The sequence below is a fragment of the Myotis yumanensis genome, unplaced genomic scaffold (assembly GCF_028538775.1).
Source record: "Myotis yumanensis isolate MYYU_CA2020_CCGP unplaced genomic scaffold, mMyoYum1.0.hap1 SCAF_18, whole genome shotgun sequence".
NCBI classification, from domain to species: Eukaryota; Metazoa; Chordata; class Mammalia; order Chiroptera; family Vespertilionidae; genus Myotis; species Myotis yumanensis.
In genome coordinates, this window is record NW_027223769.1 from 11,039,043 (window position 1) to 11,057,714 (window position 18,672).

Consider the following 18,672-nt stretch of genomic DNA (forward strand, 5'->3'; position numbering starts at 1 on the left):
TGCCCTTCTATGTTTATTTTCCTTTTGGGGGCCAATTTTAATAACTTTCTTACAAATCTGCTCTGTTAATATGACAAAATTAGATTTTCCAGTGAGATGATTCTGGTTTACGGGTATGTCAGGTATCACTTGTATTAGGAGCCTCTAAACTAGCTGATCTTTGTGCACCATGTACACCAGTGGGAGGCCCTCTGCCTGGCCCTACTAGGTCTGTAGGCCATGATTAGTTACCTGTTAACCTGTCTTCTTCCTACTTGTACTTCCTGGTCAGCAGGAAATCTGAGCTGGATATTAACTTCGTACTAACTGTAGGAGCATTTCTTGTTCAGAAATATGGGTGAAGATGGATGAGGCCATTTCTCTGAGAGACACACACCTGCCCACTGCAGGGCTATACCTCCAGCTGTCAGGAAGGGGGAGAAGCCACACAGGGGAGAATTATTAATTCTGATGAGTGACTAAGATAGGTGCTGGTCCCTTTGGTCTGAGGCTAGGGTCCTCAAGAGCAACCGACCTGGAGACTATCCTGCATCCTGGTTCTGCATGTTCCTCTAGCGCCCTCTGCTGGGAAGATGTGGTCCGGCTTGCTCTATAAGGTGTACATGGCAGAAGGCTCCAGAAGTTGAGGCTCTGAGTGGCAAATATTGAGTTTCCTTGGCTGTGCCCTGACTGGACAGAGGCTGTTGAGCCTCCTCCAGAGACCCCCGAGCTGCCTAAGAGCCTTCTGTTTCATAGACCCTCAGGAATTGCTGCACATGACCCAGTCCATAGCAGGCTGGTCTCTGTAACAATTAGTCAAGGTTGGGGGTGGCTTGCCAAGAACAACACCTGTCTGCGGTGAAAGCTGGACATACCCTACATATCCATGCCTAATCAAAGCAAATTAATCCTGACGTGGTTTGTCATGGTCGCACCCTGAACATTTCATGTCCAGGTGAATATGAGTGTGTGTCAGGAACTACTTCAATATCCTTCCAGAAACTCTGGCCAGAGCGTGCCCCAGAGCCAGGGCTGGGCACAGGCTGCACATGCTGTGTCTTGGCCCTTCCAGCCTAGGACCGAAGCAGGTCTGGCTATCTGTGTAGGAAAAGCAAGCAGGCCAGCCTTTCATTAGCAGGTCGTCTGAGGAGGCTTAGCCTGCCCAAGCACCTGCTGCTGACTCACTGCTAGGTTTGTTATAAAGCATCTTACCACTTACAGTGTTCATGATGAAATTATTATACTATTTTATTAACTTTTTATATGGTTAAATTTTCCCACAACTTGAAAAAAAATCTATAAGTAAATATTGTTTAGGTTGGTTTAGATGATTACCTACTCTCTCCAGGCTTCCTTCATAAGCTTTTGATTCTGTACAGTTTTCCATCCCTTAGTCTGAACATTAGTGTGCTGCTTCCCAACTGGAACCACACACAGATGGGCCCTGCTTGTCCCCTGAGGTCCCCTTGATGCTTCTCTGCCAGGAGCATCAAGAGCTTGGCTGCTGCCTATTCTCAATACCTGAATGTGTCTTTGGAATGAGAAAAATTTAAGATTTTCTTATTTTATTTTTACCCTGTAAGACTTGTCTCTGATATCTAGGGTATTTATTCAGAAGTGCTAAAATGTGAGCTCATTCATTCGAGTGTTTGAGGACACTTACTTATTTACCGAAATCATGATCACCCTAGTTCTGTAAGATGGGAAAGTACTGGCTGCTGTGACTGCTTGGGGGGCTGTCCTCTGTTTGTGAAAGGAAGACATTTCTCTCTTCTGTTGGCATCTGCAGAACTTCTTAGAACCCACCACCGTGATGAAGAAGGGGCTTCTGCTCACTCACTGGGTGCTGAACTGTGGCAGAGGGAGAGCAATGTGGCACCGTGGGAAACTGACACCACTGTGGAACCTCTAGCTATAAAGGGCACGTGCCAACCACAGTATGACCCTGGGAACTCTCAGGACTTGGCTGATGCATTATGACAAGACTCCCAAAGGTAGAAGGACTGGGGTAGGATGCCGTAGCCACATGCAGCAGGAAGGCCTGATCAGTCTGCACTACACTGGGCACCTGATCACCTTGCATCTCAAAGTGGAGTCAAGAAGAAGGGCAAGGTTGGGCCCATTGCTCTGTGGCTCTCTTCTTGCACTACATGACTAAACTTAGGTTCTGCCCATTCCTGACTTGCCACTACCATGGAATAAAGATGAATGCTGTTATGCAGCAAAGAGATGGGATGTGGATGTTGGTGAGCAACCAGTGGGGCTACAGGGCAGAAGGTGAGGGAGCCCAGCACCTGCCCCTCCCATGATGGTCCAAGTTCAAGGGTGAGAGCCCAGTTTATCTGAGGAACCACATTTGGTCACTCATAAAGAAGCACATCCAAGTAAAATATTTTCAAATAATTAAGAATTCCTCTGGTCAAGCTATTACCCAAACATGTTTCCTCTCTAAACTTGAACAGCTTCATATACAAAGGGGGGTTTGGAATAAAGGAAGATTCTTTGTATTTAAAATTCTCTATTTCCCGCAGTTGCAGAAAAGGTGTGATCCTACAGGGTATCACAGCCTCCCTTAGGACCCTTTACAGATGCACTCTAGGAGGTAGCCAGGCCCATTCTATAAACATAGCATAGATGAGTCAGAGCCTTGCGACCACTCCAGTTTCCATGATTTGCTGGGAAGATTCCCAGGACCCCTTATGTAGTCCTACTCATGACCATAACTGATCACAGTAACAGGTCACAAAGCAAAGTCAGCTTGTAGTCCTCCCTGCAGAGTCACAGGACTACTTCTCTGGATTTTGAGGACACTCAGGAGTATAGTTGACCAGGGAAGGCCATAGAGGAGAGGGCACAGGAGCCTGTCTGGGATGTATACTGGTGAGACACTGTGGGACCTTGAATATATTTCTTAAATTCCCTGTGCTGCTTGGTGTTTTCATCTGTAAAGCTCTAAATTGTGAGGAGTTTGTGATTCTGACCTATGAAGTTTTTTTGGGGGGTGGGGTGGGTGGGTGTATGGAACTTGCAGCAAGTGCTACAGTCAGCTCTCAGGAGGAGTCTGGGTCAGGGCGTGGCCCCTTCACTAATGTTGCTTCCAGGGTTGCAGTTGAAGACCTGTGCAGGCAGGCCCAGGGACTAGCAAGGATTGATGGCATGGTTCAGGTGTGGTTGCAGGTTTGAATTATGAGTTAAAAAAAAAAACTCCATATGCTTTGGTGTAGTGAAAGTGATGGGCAGTGGTTGGGAGGCTGTTGTCTGGGCCCTTTATGCTGATATCACTTTCTTATATTCTGGCTTCCTGGTTATAATAGCCTTCATTGAATTCCCACAAGCAGAGCTAGCTGCTCCCTTCTTGGAGAGAGGTGATTAAGACCAGAGAAGGGACCTGCTGAGTCACACAGAACCCCTCTTTTTAAAATGATGAATGATAGTAATTTCTAAAAGAAAGAAAGAAGTTGATACGAATCAGGAAATTGGAAGGAGAAGCCAATCACAACTGCAGCCTAAATATTAGACGATACCCTACCGAACCCTGGGGCCTGGATGGTTGGATATAAGAAGTAAAACAGACTGGCTGTAGGAAATAACCATTGGCTTCTGGGGAGATCTGGTAGTCAACTCATTGGGACCAATGGCCGTTTGGTAGTTCTAGGTTAACTGTGGTGTTGCAAGCTGATGGTGGGAGATGGCCTATTGTTATATTGCCCCATGACCTTATAAAGCATAAAGGGGCTTGGACGATTAGTGGGATGTGTGGAGTGATAGGACTTGTGACTGAGAGGGAGGAAGGAGCTACCTTCCTCCCTATAAGAGATAGAATATAAAAACAGAAAAGAAGGGAGGGTTGATTTGCCTGGGCTGTGGGATAATTACCTAGAAGGGTGTTTGCCTTTTTAAGAAATATAGTTCCCTTTTCCTTTTTATAAGCTACAGTGATTTTTGTCTGATTCCATCTCTTGATTGGTATAGGGATGGTGGTATACACTGAAGAGGAGAGGGAAAGGCAGAGCCAGCAATTCCCAGCTAAGGAGGGAATGGGTAAGATTAGGTGTTCATTTGAGATGAGTGGTGGTGAGAAAGTTTCTTATGATTGTAGGAGAGGAGGGCTGGAATAGGATGAGAAGGAGAGTTAATTCACACTTCCAGGGTCGGGATTGTTCAAGGGGGGAAAGAGTATGTTTAGGATCTAGAAAGAAGGAAATCTTGTCCCATGGGTAATCAAAATCCCTTTGTGGAAGGCAGTCCCATGGAAAGGTGAGAATCCTGATGCAAAGGGAGAGGGAACAGTAGCTAGGACCTGGAGGATTTGTATTGGGAGAGGAGGTGGGCTTTCAGGGAGGTCAGGGTTATTATGGTACATAGGGAGCACCTGCAGGAGTGCTCACTCATTTGTCCTCTTCTTCTGGGATGTGGGTAAGGTGGAGTCTGGTGGGCCCAATCTGGTGGCTGTAATACTTGGGGGACTCCAGCACATGTGATGGAGGTGTTCTGGGGATGGGTTTTCATCTGGAACGGTGGAACCATGGAGTATGCCCTGATAATTTAGCTGCATTGGGGCAGTTGAGAGTACTTGATAAGGGCCTTGCCATTAGGGCTGTAAATTATTGATGGATTTCCTTTAGGAGGAGTAGGGGGATGTCTCCTGTAAAAGGTTGAGGGAAGATCTGATCAGCATTTTCTTCAGTAATTGTCAGATGCAATTTAACACTTGGAGTGGGGGAAACGAGTTAAGTCGGCTCGCGTGAATTGCGCGTACTCCGCGGGAGCTGTCTTAACTCGGTTCATATAGATTTGCGGTGGAGTGCGGGAAACGTGTAAACTCGGGCCGATTGTAACTGCGTATTACCAAATATTTGTTTGTTTGCCGTTCACAAAGATACCTACCTGCGTATGCGAACCGTTTCATACCCATTGGGGTAATAGGTATCATAAAAATCCCTGATTTTGCGCGGGAAACCTAAATAATTGCCCGCGCCATCTTATATTTTGGCGGGAAATTCACCCCACACCGGAGTGTTAAAATGGGGACATAGTCTCTGAGCGGGGTCTCTGTGCAAGGAAATTTCCTAATAAGAAGAGTCTTCCATACATGAGCTCAAAGGGACTAAGAAAGGAGGGTGTGGGGGGGGATTGCCCCAATATGCATAAAAGCTAGAGGCAGGAGAGAAGTTTACGGTTCTTTAGTTTTGAGAGTTAATTTAATTAGGTGAGATTTAAGAATTTGCTTTTTCTATTTTGTCTGAAGATTGGGGCTGGTAGGGCGATGTATGTTCCACTGGATGTTCTGAGTGGAGGGGACCTGGTAAGTTTTTTGAGATCTGAAAGCAGGTCCATTTTCTGATTGTAATGAGGTGGGTTAGGCCTAGTGGGAAATGGCTTCTACCCACACTGAGACAGTATCTACCAGGGTTAAAAGATACTTTTTTGTTTGTTTGTTTGTTTTTTAATAGGGGGCATGTGAGTGAAGTCAATCTGCCAGTCTTGTCCAGGGATTTGGCCCCTTGACTGATAAGTGGGGGGAAAAAGAGGTCTAATCTAACCTGTCCTTGTGGAGATACTGAATAACAAGTAGGGATATCTTGCAGTAGGGAGGCTAGGTTAGGACATGTGATGAGGGGTTTTAGGAGTTGTAAATATATCCTATATGTAGGGAATTGTGAATAGTCTGTAAGATATCAGGTGCCTGTCTCTGGGGAAGGATATATTTTCCCTGAAATTTTAGCCATGGATCTTCCTGAGTGGCCCCAAGAGCTAATAGGGGCTGAAGTTCCTCTGGGGTGTATTAGGTGTTATATGGGGCATAGCTACGAGCTGGGGAAATAGAGGCTTCCTCTGAGCCGCTGCTTTGGCCTCCTGGTCTGCTTTGTTATTTCCCTGTATTACGGGATCATTCCCTACTTGGTGTCCTTTGTAGTGTATGACTTTTAAGAAGGCTAGAAAAGGGGAGAGAGGTTCCTAAATACCAAACAGGAAGGCCTGTGAGGCTTTCAGTGATAGTGTCAAGGACTGGGAATGAACCGTAGAAATAAAGAAAGTCTAGGTTTCAACTTAAGGACATAAGCAACAAGAGAGAGCCTGGGAGGGGTTGCTTTAGCTTACTAGGAGAGAAGGGGTCACTTTGGACATTGGGGGGGATCAAGTCCTGACTCACTGGACAAACTTTTCTAGAACTTTCACAAGCATTTCTACCCATCTATATATATAAAAGCCTAAGGGACCAAACGACCGAATGATGAGCACTGACCAGCAGGGGGCAGACACTTAATGCAGGAGCTGCCCCCTGATGGTCAGTGCGTTCCCACAGCCGGAGTGCTGCTCAGTTGACCAACCTATCCCCACGGCCCACAAGCCCAGCGGCAGCCACTCACTTCCTCAGTAGTCCTGCAGGCCCAATCTCCGGAGAACGGGCCAGGCACTGACAAACCAGCGCAGCCTGCACGATCCCAACAATGCCTCCTGGAAGTCGGCCTCCAGCACCACAGCCACTTCCCTTCCCTAGATGCTCCACAAGGAAGAAACAATATAAAAGCAGCCTCCAGGTGGCTCCTGTCAAACAGCGGGAATGTCAGCTGGATGGATCCACATCCCAGGCCAGCAAGGGCATCCCACCGCCCTCCTGGAGGACTGATCGCATCCCGGACCCCCCAACCCCTAGGACCAGCGCCAGACGTAGAGCTCATGGCTGGAGAGCACCGCTGTGGGCAGTGCAAGCCTCTCCTGATTAGGCAGGACTGGGCGTGAGCTCACAGCAGGTGCAGTGGGGCTGGGATGAGCGGGAGTGGCAGCCAGGAGTAGCAGGTGGTGTTGGACTGCCAATTTAGGCCCAATCCCCACAGGCCACATTGAGGGACCCCACCCGTGCATGAATTTGTGTACCAGGCCTCTAGTTCACAGATAACCAGCTTTAGCCAAAAAGTAAACAGCCAGCATTTCTTAGATTGACATTTATCAACACACTTTAAGCACACTCTTACTTTCAAGAAAATACACACTCAACAAAGTACAAGAGACCTTCTGTAATAAAAAGAGCAGGCAAATTAAAATATGTCTAGCAATCAATGTTTCAATATTTTATGCTATTTTAAAATAATTAGATCTATATCATTTAACCCAGCAATGCTCCAAAGCCTTTAAGTTACCGAAGACTTTGGAAAATTATGTGTAGGCATATGAGGCTGGAGAAAAGGCAGGGGGAGGAGGAAGCAGGCCCAGCAGCCTATTCCCAGGCCTCTAGCCGCTTGGATTTAAAACTGCCACATTTTTCCTTAGAGATAACATGCTACGGTTTGAGTAATAATGAGTTCAGCTTCTGATAGTAGCCATACTGTTAAGTAAGCATGTGCAGTAAAGAAAGTTATTCTTAGGGAAAGGTGGGGTGGGTGTGAGTGAGAAGGCGCTGAGGTCAGCAGTTTTCAGAGCATTAAAGGGGTGAGAATGCTGGCCTTGGGATTTAAAGGCTCAGTGAGTGGTCCCTTTGCTCAGTGGGAGAAGACTAAAGTTGGGAACCCAGAGGTGAAAGTATTCAGCGAGCCCAAGAAAGGAGACCATTTCTTGTTCAGAGAAGGGGACAGTCATGGAGGAGATAAGGAGATAAGGCGTTTACAGTCCAAGGAATGGCTCAGCCTTGAGGTCAGAGTGAAACTGAGGTAGGTGACTATGGTTTGGGACAGCTGGGCTTTATGAGGGGATGCATGGTAGCACTGGCCAAGCACCGAGGTAGAATGAGAAAAGAGTGAATGAGGGTATTTAGTAAGATGCAGTGTAGAGGTGAGGTGGCTAATGGCTATGAGATTAATCCGTCAACCCCATAATGGAGACTGAGGAGGGGACAAGGGTCCCAGCGAATTCGGAAAGGGCAGAATAAGTGGCCCCAGTGTCAATTAAAAAGGAGATCGGCTTACCTGCCACCACAGTTGTTACCCGAGGCTCTGTCCTGGTGATGTAAGTCTGTGGGGCCTTGTCAGGGCCTGGGCAGCTTCTTTGGTGGCCAGTCCCAGGAGGTCTGGGAGCTCCAAACTGGATCCAGAGGGCAGCCTTGCTGGACTGGCTGAGGTCCGACCTGGAGGAGCCAGACTACAATCTAATTTCCAGTGGCCTTCCCTTCCACACCTTGGGCAGGACCCAGGTGGGGGTCTTGGGTTTGAGCAGGACTTGGTTGATTGTGAGTGTCTTTCCTTGTTGCATTTGAAGCATGGGCCTGGAGGAAGCTTAGCCCCTGACTTACCCTCCGTAGGGGTTCATGAGAGTAGTGGCTAGGAGCTGGAAGGCCCCCTTCTGGTCCACAGCCTTGGCCTGATCTCGCCTTTGATTTTGGATTTGGGTCTCCTCATCTCTATTATTAAAGACCTTAAAGGCCGGGTTAACGAGATCTTTTTGAGGGGTTTGTGGACCTCTGTCTATTTTTTTAAGTTTATGGTGTGTGTTAGGGGCTGATTGGGATATAAAATGGGTGTTCAGAAGAAGGGATCCCACTGGGGAGGTCGGGTTTAAGGTGGTCAATTTCCGTAAGGCCTCCATGAGGTGGGAGAGGAGAGCTGGGTTTTCATCAGGGCCTTGAGTGATTTCATTAAGTTTGTCACATTCCTCAGTAAAGGTGATCAGGTTGGTGGAAAAAGATCTGAGATGCCTCTCAATCTGTGCAAGGTCGGACATAGAGAATGGGACATGGACTCAGACTATGCCCTCAGTTCCTGCTACCTCCCTCAAGGTTGGAATTTGCATGGGAATAGAAGAGGCTGTTAAGGAATATAGCCTTTGGGTGGCCTGAGAACGAGTGTTAGATGGGAAAAGGCTGTTTCATAACTCATGTTCTCAGGATTTGGGTTCTCAGGGACTTGGGGGAGAAGGTAATTGCTGATTAGGAAGGTCTGGGTTTGGGGAATCTACTGCAGGTGAGGGAGGCGATGTATAAGGGGGTGGAGGTCAGTGGTATGCTGGGTCAAAAGTAGATTCAGAATCAGAAGTGTTAGGAGTATGATGTTTTGTGTGAAGGAGAAGGATCTGATGGGTAGAGCCAGGACTGAGAGAGAGGATTGGGACTGAAGGATGAAAAAGGCCTGAACGTAGAGAATCTCTGACCATTTTCCATTGCAGTGACAGTAATTATCTAAATTGCTCAGTGTGTTAAAATTAAAAGTGCTGTTTTTAGGCCATTGAGACTTATTATCTAGTTTATGTGATGGCCAAACGGTGGTGTTAAAAAATAAACTGAGGTGATTGGGCATGATCCTCTCCGCCGCGAGTGTGCAGCAGAGGGAGTGTGGCGTGGCCCACAAGAGAGGAAGGGTGAGTGACAGACCACAAATCCAGGGTAGGTGCCCCTGCTGCTAAAGAAATCACCATGAGAAATGAGAGGTGACCCTCTGGACTGGGCGTCCCCAATCCAGAAGCTCCCAAAGCCAAATGGCTGAGGAGTCTTCTGGCCTAGTGCTAGGACTTTTGAGACGAGAGACTTTCAAGAAGTCAGTGAGAGAGAGTGGGCAGAAGACCCGGGGCAAGGGAATTGTGGAACATCACTCACCTAGAGAAGATTGGCCGGTGTGGGATGGAGAGTCAGCAACGAAGAAGGAGAGATTCCTGGTCCGGTGTCCTCCTTGGCTGACTGGAGCTGGGGGGCAGGGAGGGGGGTCCTGTAAGAGATGGAGGCCTGATCAAGCAAGGCTGGCAATCGAGTCACCCGAGTAGTATTCGGAGGTAAGCCCAGGTTGAGCTGCCTACTCCGAGTAGCAAACTTGGGGTGACCAAAGCCAGGGCAATGGCTCCCCATCCTTGTGGAACCCTCCCGGGTTTCGGCACCAAATGTTAGGGTCACCGGAAGGAGGAGTGCACCAGGCCAGAATGGTGAGGGATTACGAATTTATTCGAGCATCCCCATGAGCACCAGGTGGCTGAGCCTGGATGGCTCCAACACCCCAGTGATGGGAGTCAGCGGTTTTTAAAGGACTTTGGCGGGCTTTTTCTGGGTGGAGAATTCTCTGTACAGGTCCAGATTCTGGGAAGTCCGGAGGGGAGAGATAATGGTCTTAGCAAGGGGTATGTGGTCAGAGCAAGTGGAATGTCCATTGTGAAGAGGCCTAAAGGTCAGTTCCCAGGGGAAGGGGTATTGATTCAGTTATTTGGTCAGCCCTAACAATGATGAAGAAATCCATCCTGATAGAGAGATTCAGCCCCAGGGACTTATAACACCTTTGGATGATTAGAGAGTGTAATGAGAGAAAATTGAAAACATGATCAAGGAACAAGATACTGTCAAAAAAGATCATGTAGATTTAAAAATAAATAAATAAATAAATAAATAAATATATATATATATAATGGAACATAAGGAAATTATCACTGAAATTAAAAATTCAATAGGCAGATTATATGGCTTATTAGGAATGACATAAATAATTATTATCAGAAGGACTCGTTTCCTTGGCCACTGTTGGCATTGCTCAGTCTTGATCTTCCCTCCCTGCCAATCCTAAACCTTACATTCAGGAAATTTCCTCTTGGTTAGGCGCTTCCCTTTAAACCAGCGGTTCTCAACCTGTGGGTCGCGACCATCAGAAAACACATATAGCATATCAGATATTTACATTATGATTCATAACAGTAGCAAAATTACAGTTATGAAGTAGCAACGAAAATAATTTTATGGTTGGGGGTCACCACAACATGAGGAACTGTATTAAAGGGTTGCAGCATTAGGAAGGTTGAGAACCACTGCCTTAAACTCTTCTAATTGATGCCCTGTGGTCAAAAGAGTCTTTGTCAGTTACAAACACCAGAGAAATTGCTCTACATGAAGTGATGCACCTTCAGTCAAACTGTTAAAAAGCCCAGAATTCCCAGAGGGATCCAGTTTTCCAATTGCTCTGCGATAATAACAGAACAACAAAAAGCAAATGTGGAATATCTCTAGTGGCCTGTGTTCTACAATCTACTGACACATGGAATTTTTTTCTTGCTCTGAAACTACTTGGATATTTCCTACTTGAAATAAAATTGTGTTTTTTGTTTGGCGGGGGGGAAAAAGAATTAGTGAATTGGAAGTTTTAACTAAAGAAATTGCCTAGACTGAGGTATAGAAAGAAAAGGAGATAGGAAACATGAAAGACATTATGAGATGTGTGTGTGGAAAAGGACTGAGGCATGACATTAGCATCTAACCAAGGAGAGAAGTGGGGGCACTGGTGCTCAGAGAAGACAGAGAACTTCTCATGTCTGTGAAAACAGGAGTCCTAGTTCAGGAAGGATAGTGCATTATGAGCAGGGGAAAGATTACACATGAATTTTATGATGAAATTACAGAACAACAAGAAAAAAATGCTAAAAATGGCCAAGGAGAGGAAATGTTGCCTACAGAAAGCAATCCAACCTCGCAGTAATTTTGTGGAAGCCAGAAACTGACACCACCCCACAGAACTGGACTGGTTCTAATGGGTGGGGAATGTCTGGCCCGTGAGCTATATAAGGCCTGCAGAATCATTTGATCTGGCCCTGCCAGGGTATTAGGGGTGAGTTAATTAAATGTTTGACCAAATATATCAGGCTAGTTTTTTAAAAATATATTTTATTGATTTTTTACAGAGAGGAAGGGAGAGGGATAGAGAGTTAGAAACATCAATGAGAGAAACAGCGATCAGTTGCCTCCTGCACACTCCCTACTAGGGATGTGCCCGCAACCAAGGTACATGCCCTTGACAGGAATCGAACCTGGGACCCTTGAGTCCCCAGGATGACGCTCTATCCACTGAGCCAAACCGGTTAGGGCAATCAGGCTAGTTTTTAAGTTGGTAAGTTTTTGTATGGCCCATGAATCTACACTAATAAAAGACAAAAATGCTAATTGACCGTACCTTCGCTACACGCATCAGCCAACCAGAGGAGTATGCAAATTAACCCAACAAAGATGACTGTTAAATTTGCATACTGCAGGCAGATCCCGCTGCGCCACCCGCCCCAGCACGGGATCCAGGCCTGCCATGTGCGGGGCGGGGCGGGGTGGGTGGCAGCGAGATCCCCGGCGGCAGCGCGATCCCCAGCCACCGCCTGCCCCAGCGCGGGATCTGGGCCTGCCGTGTGCAACTGGGGGAGACAGGGCAGGCACCGCAGGATCGGGCATGCCATCTGCCACCAGGGGAGCGGGCCTAAGCCAGCAGGTGGTTATCTCCCGAGGGGTCCCAGACTATGAGAGGGCACAAGTTGGGCTGAGAGACACGTTCCTCCCCGCCCCCGCCAGTGCACAAGTTTTTGTGCACCGGGCTTCTAGTTATGTTATAAATATCCAAGTGGTCCTTGGCAGAAAAAAAAGGCCCCACCCCTGCCCTAGATGCTCACTCTGTGTCCTTGCTGCCAGAATTCACTCTGACTCAGACAGATCTTTTCTCTTGTGGATGCATCTGAGTTCTATTGGGGAGTGAGACTCAGTCGCAGGAAGTGGACTCTGAGCGCTGATTCCTGCACACAGAGGTCCCTCAGAAACATCTGCCCTTGGCAGTCCTACTTCCCTGGGAAAAGGCCCCATTCTAGTCAGACAGCTGCAGTAAAGAATGCAGCAAAAGTGTGTTCTAGAACGGATGGGTTGAGAAGGAGAAAGGGCTTAGTAGGAAGCCTAGTGATGGCCTGGGGAGGGGAGGGATTCTTGCCAGCTGGGTGGCCATATACCAAGAAGGCCTGATAAAATGTGCACCGACTTCACAGTGACCAGAGGTGAACATGCACAAGAATATAGGCGTTGTAGAGATACAGGGTGCTGTCACATCACCATGTTTTCCTAAAGATGATGTAGGGGGATTGGCCAGGCTCATGTGAAACCATCTTTCATCCATCAGCTTAAGAGGAGTGCCACAGCTGACATTGGAATACCAGGAACAAAGTAGGAATGAGAAAGCAGACAGACTTGAGGGAACAAGAAGTAAGAATCTCGTAGGAAGACAGCCCTGCTCCAGCTTTTGGGATCATAGGCCCAGCTGTTTCCCACCCATGCTTTTCATCACTCTGCCTTCCCTGGAATTCTGCCTCTGGATATCACCTGCAAAGCCCTTGGAGCTGTTTAAGCATGTGATAGCTGCTCTGCAACCCTGCCCCCCTCCCACTCCCAATCTAAACGTGGGAGGATGTTTCATAGACTGGCTTGTTAGAGCCGTACCTTCGACCTCCACGTGCTGCTCAGCTGTCACATAGAACTACCAGTTTTCCACTCTGAAACTTGGCAGATGCCATTTGGAATTCATATAAGTTCTACTTTGTTTCTGGTTGGATATTACAAATAAAAAAATAGCAGAATGCCAAAGGAGTTGCCATTTGTCCCAAGTGTTCCTCCTCTTGCCCTGAACCCAGCATTGCACTGGCCAGTGAGGGTGCACATTGCCCACCTGGAGTAGGAGGCAGATTTTATAGCCTCCCACCTCTGAGAGGTTGGCCTTTGCTAACAGGACATAGTGGGCCAAGGCTGGGCTGGGAGGTGTCTGGAAGGAGAGCAGTGGGATCACTTCTGTAGCATTCAACAACACCCTGTGTGCATGGTGGGCCTCAGCTTCATGGCCTCATTGAGGCTGGGCCAGAATGGAGAGGCTTCCTCTGTCGGCAGGGCTTCTGCAGGCTCTCCTTCCACCTCAAGACTCACAGCCTGGCCTGACCCAGACCCCTCAAGATACTGGTAGCTTTGAGTGCTTGTAGAAAATGATATTACACCCAAGGCACCTATGAGGGTGTGAATTCATCCCCAGGAGAGAGTCTGCACCCTTCCCTCAGCATCATTGAGAGCGCTTACAGCTCATGGCCACGAGAGAGAGGGAAGACACAATCCTGCCTTTGCTGAAGCAGAGGCAGAGGGAGGGATGGTTGGTAGAGTATGGAGAGGTGCCGGGCCACCAACCGCCCAACACACAGGGCTTTCTCCACACTCCATCTCTGACCTTTGTTCCTTCCTGAACAAAGGTGCCATTGGGTCCTGCTCTGCAACCAGGGACAAATTTACTGCAGAAAGCCCTCTGGGTAAAAGGTCACAGATTCTCAGCTGACACTCTTAGAAAGTGTGCGGTGAGCTCCTGGAGGTCCCTGTCCTGCCTCCTCCTACCTTCTTGACCCCTAAAGAGATTACTGCCTGCAATGGCACTTGAAGACAGTGGCTCTTTTGCCTTCTTTCTGCTTGGCTCCTCTGGCATTTTAAAGTTGCTGTTACATTTACCCTGAAGACTTACCACTCAGGCCCTGCCCTCCCCTGGGTCCACCTAGCACCCTCCACATCTGCACACAGCAGAGAAGCTATACCTCTGAAGTAATTAGCAGATGTCACCCACAACAGGAATTCTCCACACTGCTTTACTCAGGTTCTGCTTTCATCCTCTTCCCAGTGAGCTTCCTGTCTTCATGGCTCTAGGTAAGGGGGAGGCAGTGGCCTTGTGAACTGTGTATGTTTAGCAGGGGCACAGTGATCAAGAGACGCTGAGAGGCTAAGAGGCTGACTGTTTGAGACCAAGCAGTGCTTCCTGGGAGATTGGGCAGAAGTGGGGTCCAGCTCACAGAGTGTGGGGAGAGTGCATGTGTTTTCATCCTGCGTTCCTGTGAGGGAATTACAGTGGACATTCAGAACCCTGTGCTGGAAACACCTCCTCAGTGGTGGGGCATCACATCTCTGTCCATGGAGGGGTCCTGGTTGGTTTGTGCTTGTGGAGAACTGCCGAGGAGGTGGGTCTGGCCTTCCCACTGGTCTTTGCTTCTATCATTATTTGTACCTTGGCAATGGAAAATTCCGTCATCTTCATCATTGGAATGTGTCATGTAAGCAAGCAGCAAATGAGCAACTGGGTAAATGTAGAGAAGGCAGGCAGAGCATGGAGCGGCTGCAGAGATTGGAGCACTCGGTTGTGTAATAGCATTTAAACCAAATGATTTGGATACTATGACTTTCAGTCATTTCAGAAGTGGGGTGGAATTTATGAGAATGGCTGTGCCAGAACTAGTTCGGTATCCTGTACAGAGACTTCCTTGAGGCTCTTGCCTCTGGGATATATTGTGAGGCCCTGTTGCTTGGAAAGGAGGTTGTAGGTAGAATTGGAGATGCATAAGCCAGGGTCATCAACAAAGATTATTTCTGGAATTTACTTCCTTTCTCAGACTTGTGCTTGTGGCTTGGTTGAAAATTAATTGTTGCTGGTGATGGTGACCTGTGGTGCCCGAGTTATCACCTCAACTCATAAATCAGCATTCTCACCAAGTCACAACTTTAGTTTTTAAAAAGGCAATTTAAAATACATTTTAAAGAAATAAGTTTATGAAAATCTTTCCTTAAGGAAATAAAAATGATGGACATGTTTGTGGGGCCTGAGGTGGTGAATAGTAAAAGGAATATTATCATTTTGGGAAGGAATGGACAAGGTGGAAATGTGATCTGTTTAGTCCTTGATTCACATATGTCACCACCTCTCTAAGGTCAAGCCCCAGCCAGGGACCTGAAGATAGGGGCTCCTTGGATATGTCAAGTGGGAAGCAAGGGTAACATCCCTCAGAGGAGAGTTTCAGAGACCCACGTCTCCTTTCCTGCCTGCAGCTTACACCCTATGACCTAGAACACCCTGCAATATCTTGGCCCTGAACAGGGTCTCCACCCCAAAAGCGTGGGCTTTGGGGGAGGGTTCTGAGGCTCTTGATGGACCCCAAACTTCCCCTCAACAGGAGGGTGAGGTGAAGGAAGAAGGCAAGCTTTTACCTCCTGGAGTTGGGGGTATCTTTTCTCTCCCTCAACCCCTGCCTCTTTTAAAAGAAGCAGCACATGCATTTCTGTTGAATGTTGACAGGGTATTTTATAATGGGTGAGATAGGTGGAAGATTTGCTTGTTATGAGGAGGCTAAGACGGGATGGCCGCGCTGTTCCATCGTGTCTTGTTAGTGCTCTGTGTTGATGCCTTTAGATGCCTCCAGCTCAGTCCATGTCGTGGTTCAAGGCGGGTTCGCTCCTCGAAGCGCCATGGCATGAAATGGAGGTGCCTAGAAGCAAGAAGAAAGGTACAGTACTGCAAGTCGGCCTTGATCTGTTTATGTATTTCTAAACTATGTTTGCCATTTTATGTCTGTACTGTTTGGAGGCGGGACGGGAAGGAGGACTTGAATTACAGACACGTGTATTTAATAGATGGAGACCTGTCCTGTGTGAGCCAGGACATTGGTGATCAGCTGTCCCCACCGCCTTGCACATGGTGGGTGGTCTGGGGAGGCATCTGGAGCCGAATAAATGGTTGGTGGGGGCCTCATCTTAGCAGGCTTCATTGGTTAATAACAAGGTGTTGGAATTGTGTCTCACAGTTACACTGGAAGAGGTGATGATGGGCAGCAGGAGTGTTGCCACCTCTATTCTTTCCCTTTCCCTGTGAGGTGGGAGGCAGGGGCTCTGAAACTCCAGGTAAGGCTCTGGGTTCCAAGGACTCCATGGCATGAAATATCCCCCCTCTCCTCCACCACCTCACAGAGAAGCAGGGTCCTGAGCGGAAGAGGATTAAGAAGGAGCCTGTCACCCGGAAGGCCGGGCTGCTGTTTGGCATGGGGCTATCTGGGATCCGAGCTGGCTACCCCCTCTCTGAGCGCCAGCAGGTGGCTCTCCTCATGCAGATGACAGCTGAAGAGTCTGCAAACAGCCCAGGTGAGATACCAGGATGATGGATGGTGGGTGCTTTCTGGGACTGGAGAGGCTCTCTCCCTGGGGATGGGCACCCATGCAAAGCCATCCTCTTTCCCTCGTGAAGACAGCCCAGGTTCTGGAAATTTCTACAAAGCAGAGAACACGCCCAGGCCCAGCCTCACTGGCTCTACCCCCAGTAATGCTCCACCTGTCCTTTCCTTGGCCTGCAGTAGATACAACACCAAAGCATCCCTCCCAGTCGACAGTGTGTCAGAAGGGGACGCCTAACTCTGCCTCAAAAACCAAAGATAAAGTGAACAAGAGAAACGAGCGTGGGGAGACCCGCCTGCATCGGGCTGCCATCCGGGGAGACGCCCGGCGCATTAAGGAGCTTATCAGTGAAGGGGCGGATGTCAACGTCAAGGACTTTGCAGGTGAGCACTCCCAGCACCCAGGAGATGGCAGGGCAGGGGAATCCTGCAGCAAGTTCACAGGCGGATGTAAGGCTGGCCTCTAGAGATACGGAGCTCTCTGGCCAAGTGTCATCATCCTGCCAGCAATAGCCTTGCACTGGGATCAGCCTGGCAGGAACAAGAGTCAGACCCTGGGCCCCTATGGTTCTTTGGGTGTGTTCTAGATGCATGAGGTAGATGTATAAGTTGTTATTTCTGAGATGGAGGAATTAGTGTTTCTTGGAAAGTATTTAAAAATCATTTTTTTTCTTTATTTGTAAGAGAATTGAGGAATTTTTAGCTATATTACTCTACTGTGTTATATAAACCCCAATTCTGTGCTGAGAATTCATTCTTCCTGGCTCCTCAAGGAGTGCCTCTGGCATATTTAGGAAGAAGTCATGTCGCCTAAGCAGAGGATGCCTTTGTGCCTGTCATCCCAGGGACACCTTCCCATCTTCCAGGGGAGAAGTGTCACCTTGAGACTCTGCTTTTAATATGACAAATGGGTATGCTTCCCTGACCTGAGACAGGCTGAGGAAGGGCCCCATAATTGCATTTCAGTGTTGCCCTTTTTTGCATAAAATATTTCCATTATGCCATGGTGCATAATCAACAGAATTGAGCTGTTAAAGGGGAATAAGAACATAAGATGAGCAAAGGAGTCTTCATGCAGAATACTTCTAGATTTTTCCCATTGCCCTAGATACTAGTTGATAGTATCTGACCAACATCTAATTTAGCACCTTTTTTAAAAGAAACAATTGTCCTATATCAAGATTTTTCACAGCACTGGAATTTGTGTCCAAAGGAGTGGGCCCTGTTTGCACACTGATGTGTGTGGCCACTCTACCTGGTGGCAGATTGAGGCTCTGGGCTACCGCCAGGGGAATTCTCCCGATGTGGCCTCATCTATGTGCTCCATAGAGGGTGTGTTTCCAAAATGGGAGATTTTTCTCCCCAAATGTTGATGGATGAGCCAGACTGAGGCTCTCCTCATGATGCTGTGTTCACCAGTCCTCCACCCTTATTGTTTAAGATTAACCCTGCAGGTGGTTAATCTGTAGGGTTAACAAGCCAAATATCCCTGAGCATACAAGAGGCACCACAGTAAAAAGCATTCAGGGTTTCCCTGGATCTCTAGCCTTTCAGTGCAGAGCAACGCCCTCCAGGGCTCTTTCTTGTCATCAGCTTCCTTGGAGTGCTGCTTTGAGACAGGAATGACGTTCCTGAGGATTAAATAACATATGTCCTAAGTGTCTGTTTCCAGGCTGGACAGCACTGCACGAGGCATGTAACCGAGGCTACTACGATGTTGCCAAGCAGCTGCTGGCTGCGGGTGCAGAGGTGAATACCAAAGGTCTGGATGACGACACGCCCCTGCATGATGCTGCCAACAATGGGCACTACAAGGTGGGTCTCTTGTCTGACTTCCACATCGTTCTGTAGCTTCTGCCTCTCTGTCTTCGTTGTCCTTCATGTTTGCTGGGTAACTGAGAAGTTAGTCTTTATCCCTCACCAGAGCTGTCCTCTCTGACCAGCCCAGCTTTCTCATCCTGGATCAGCACTTGGATGGCCTCTCACAGTTCCAACAATCAGTACTGTCTGCATTGTGTAGGACAGGGCCCTGCTCTG

General features: G+C 48.0%; 1 protein-coding gene across 6 annotated transcripts in view; it reads left to right on the plus strand.

Moving 5' to 3' along the window:
* The window catches only part of ANKRD11 (ankyrin repeat domain containing 11), a 243,488-nt gene that overhangs the window by 204,402 nt on the left and 20,414 nt on the right, over positions 1-18,672 (plus strand). For 4 of the 6 annotated variants that reach the window (XM_070398880.1, XM_070398881.1, XM_070398883.1 and 1 more), the window contains 3 exons: positions 16,436-16,606; positions 16,816-17,019; positions 18,308-18,450. In XM_070398880.1, the coding sequence (XP_070254981.1) occupies positions 16,436-16,606; positions 16,816-17,019; positions 18,308-18,450 (518 nt within the window). Of the gene's footprint in view, positions 1-15,881; positions 15,976-16,435; positions 16,607-16,815; positions 17,020-18,294; positions 18,451-18,672 lie in introns of those variants that run through there. The other 2 variants (XM_070398884.1, XM_070398885.1) reach the window with 2 other exon arrangements.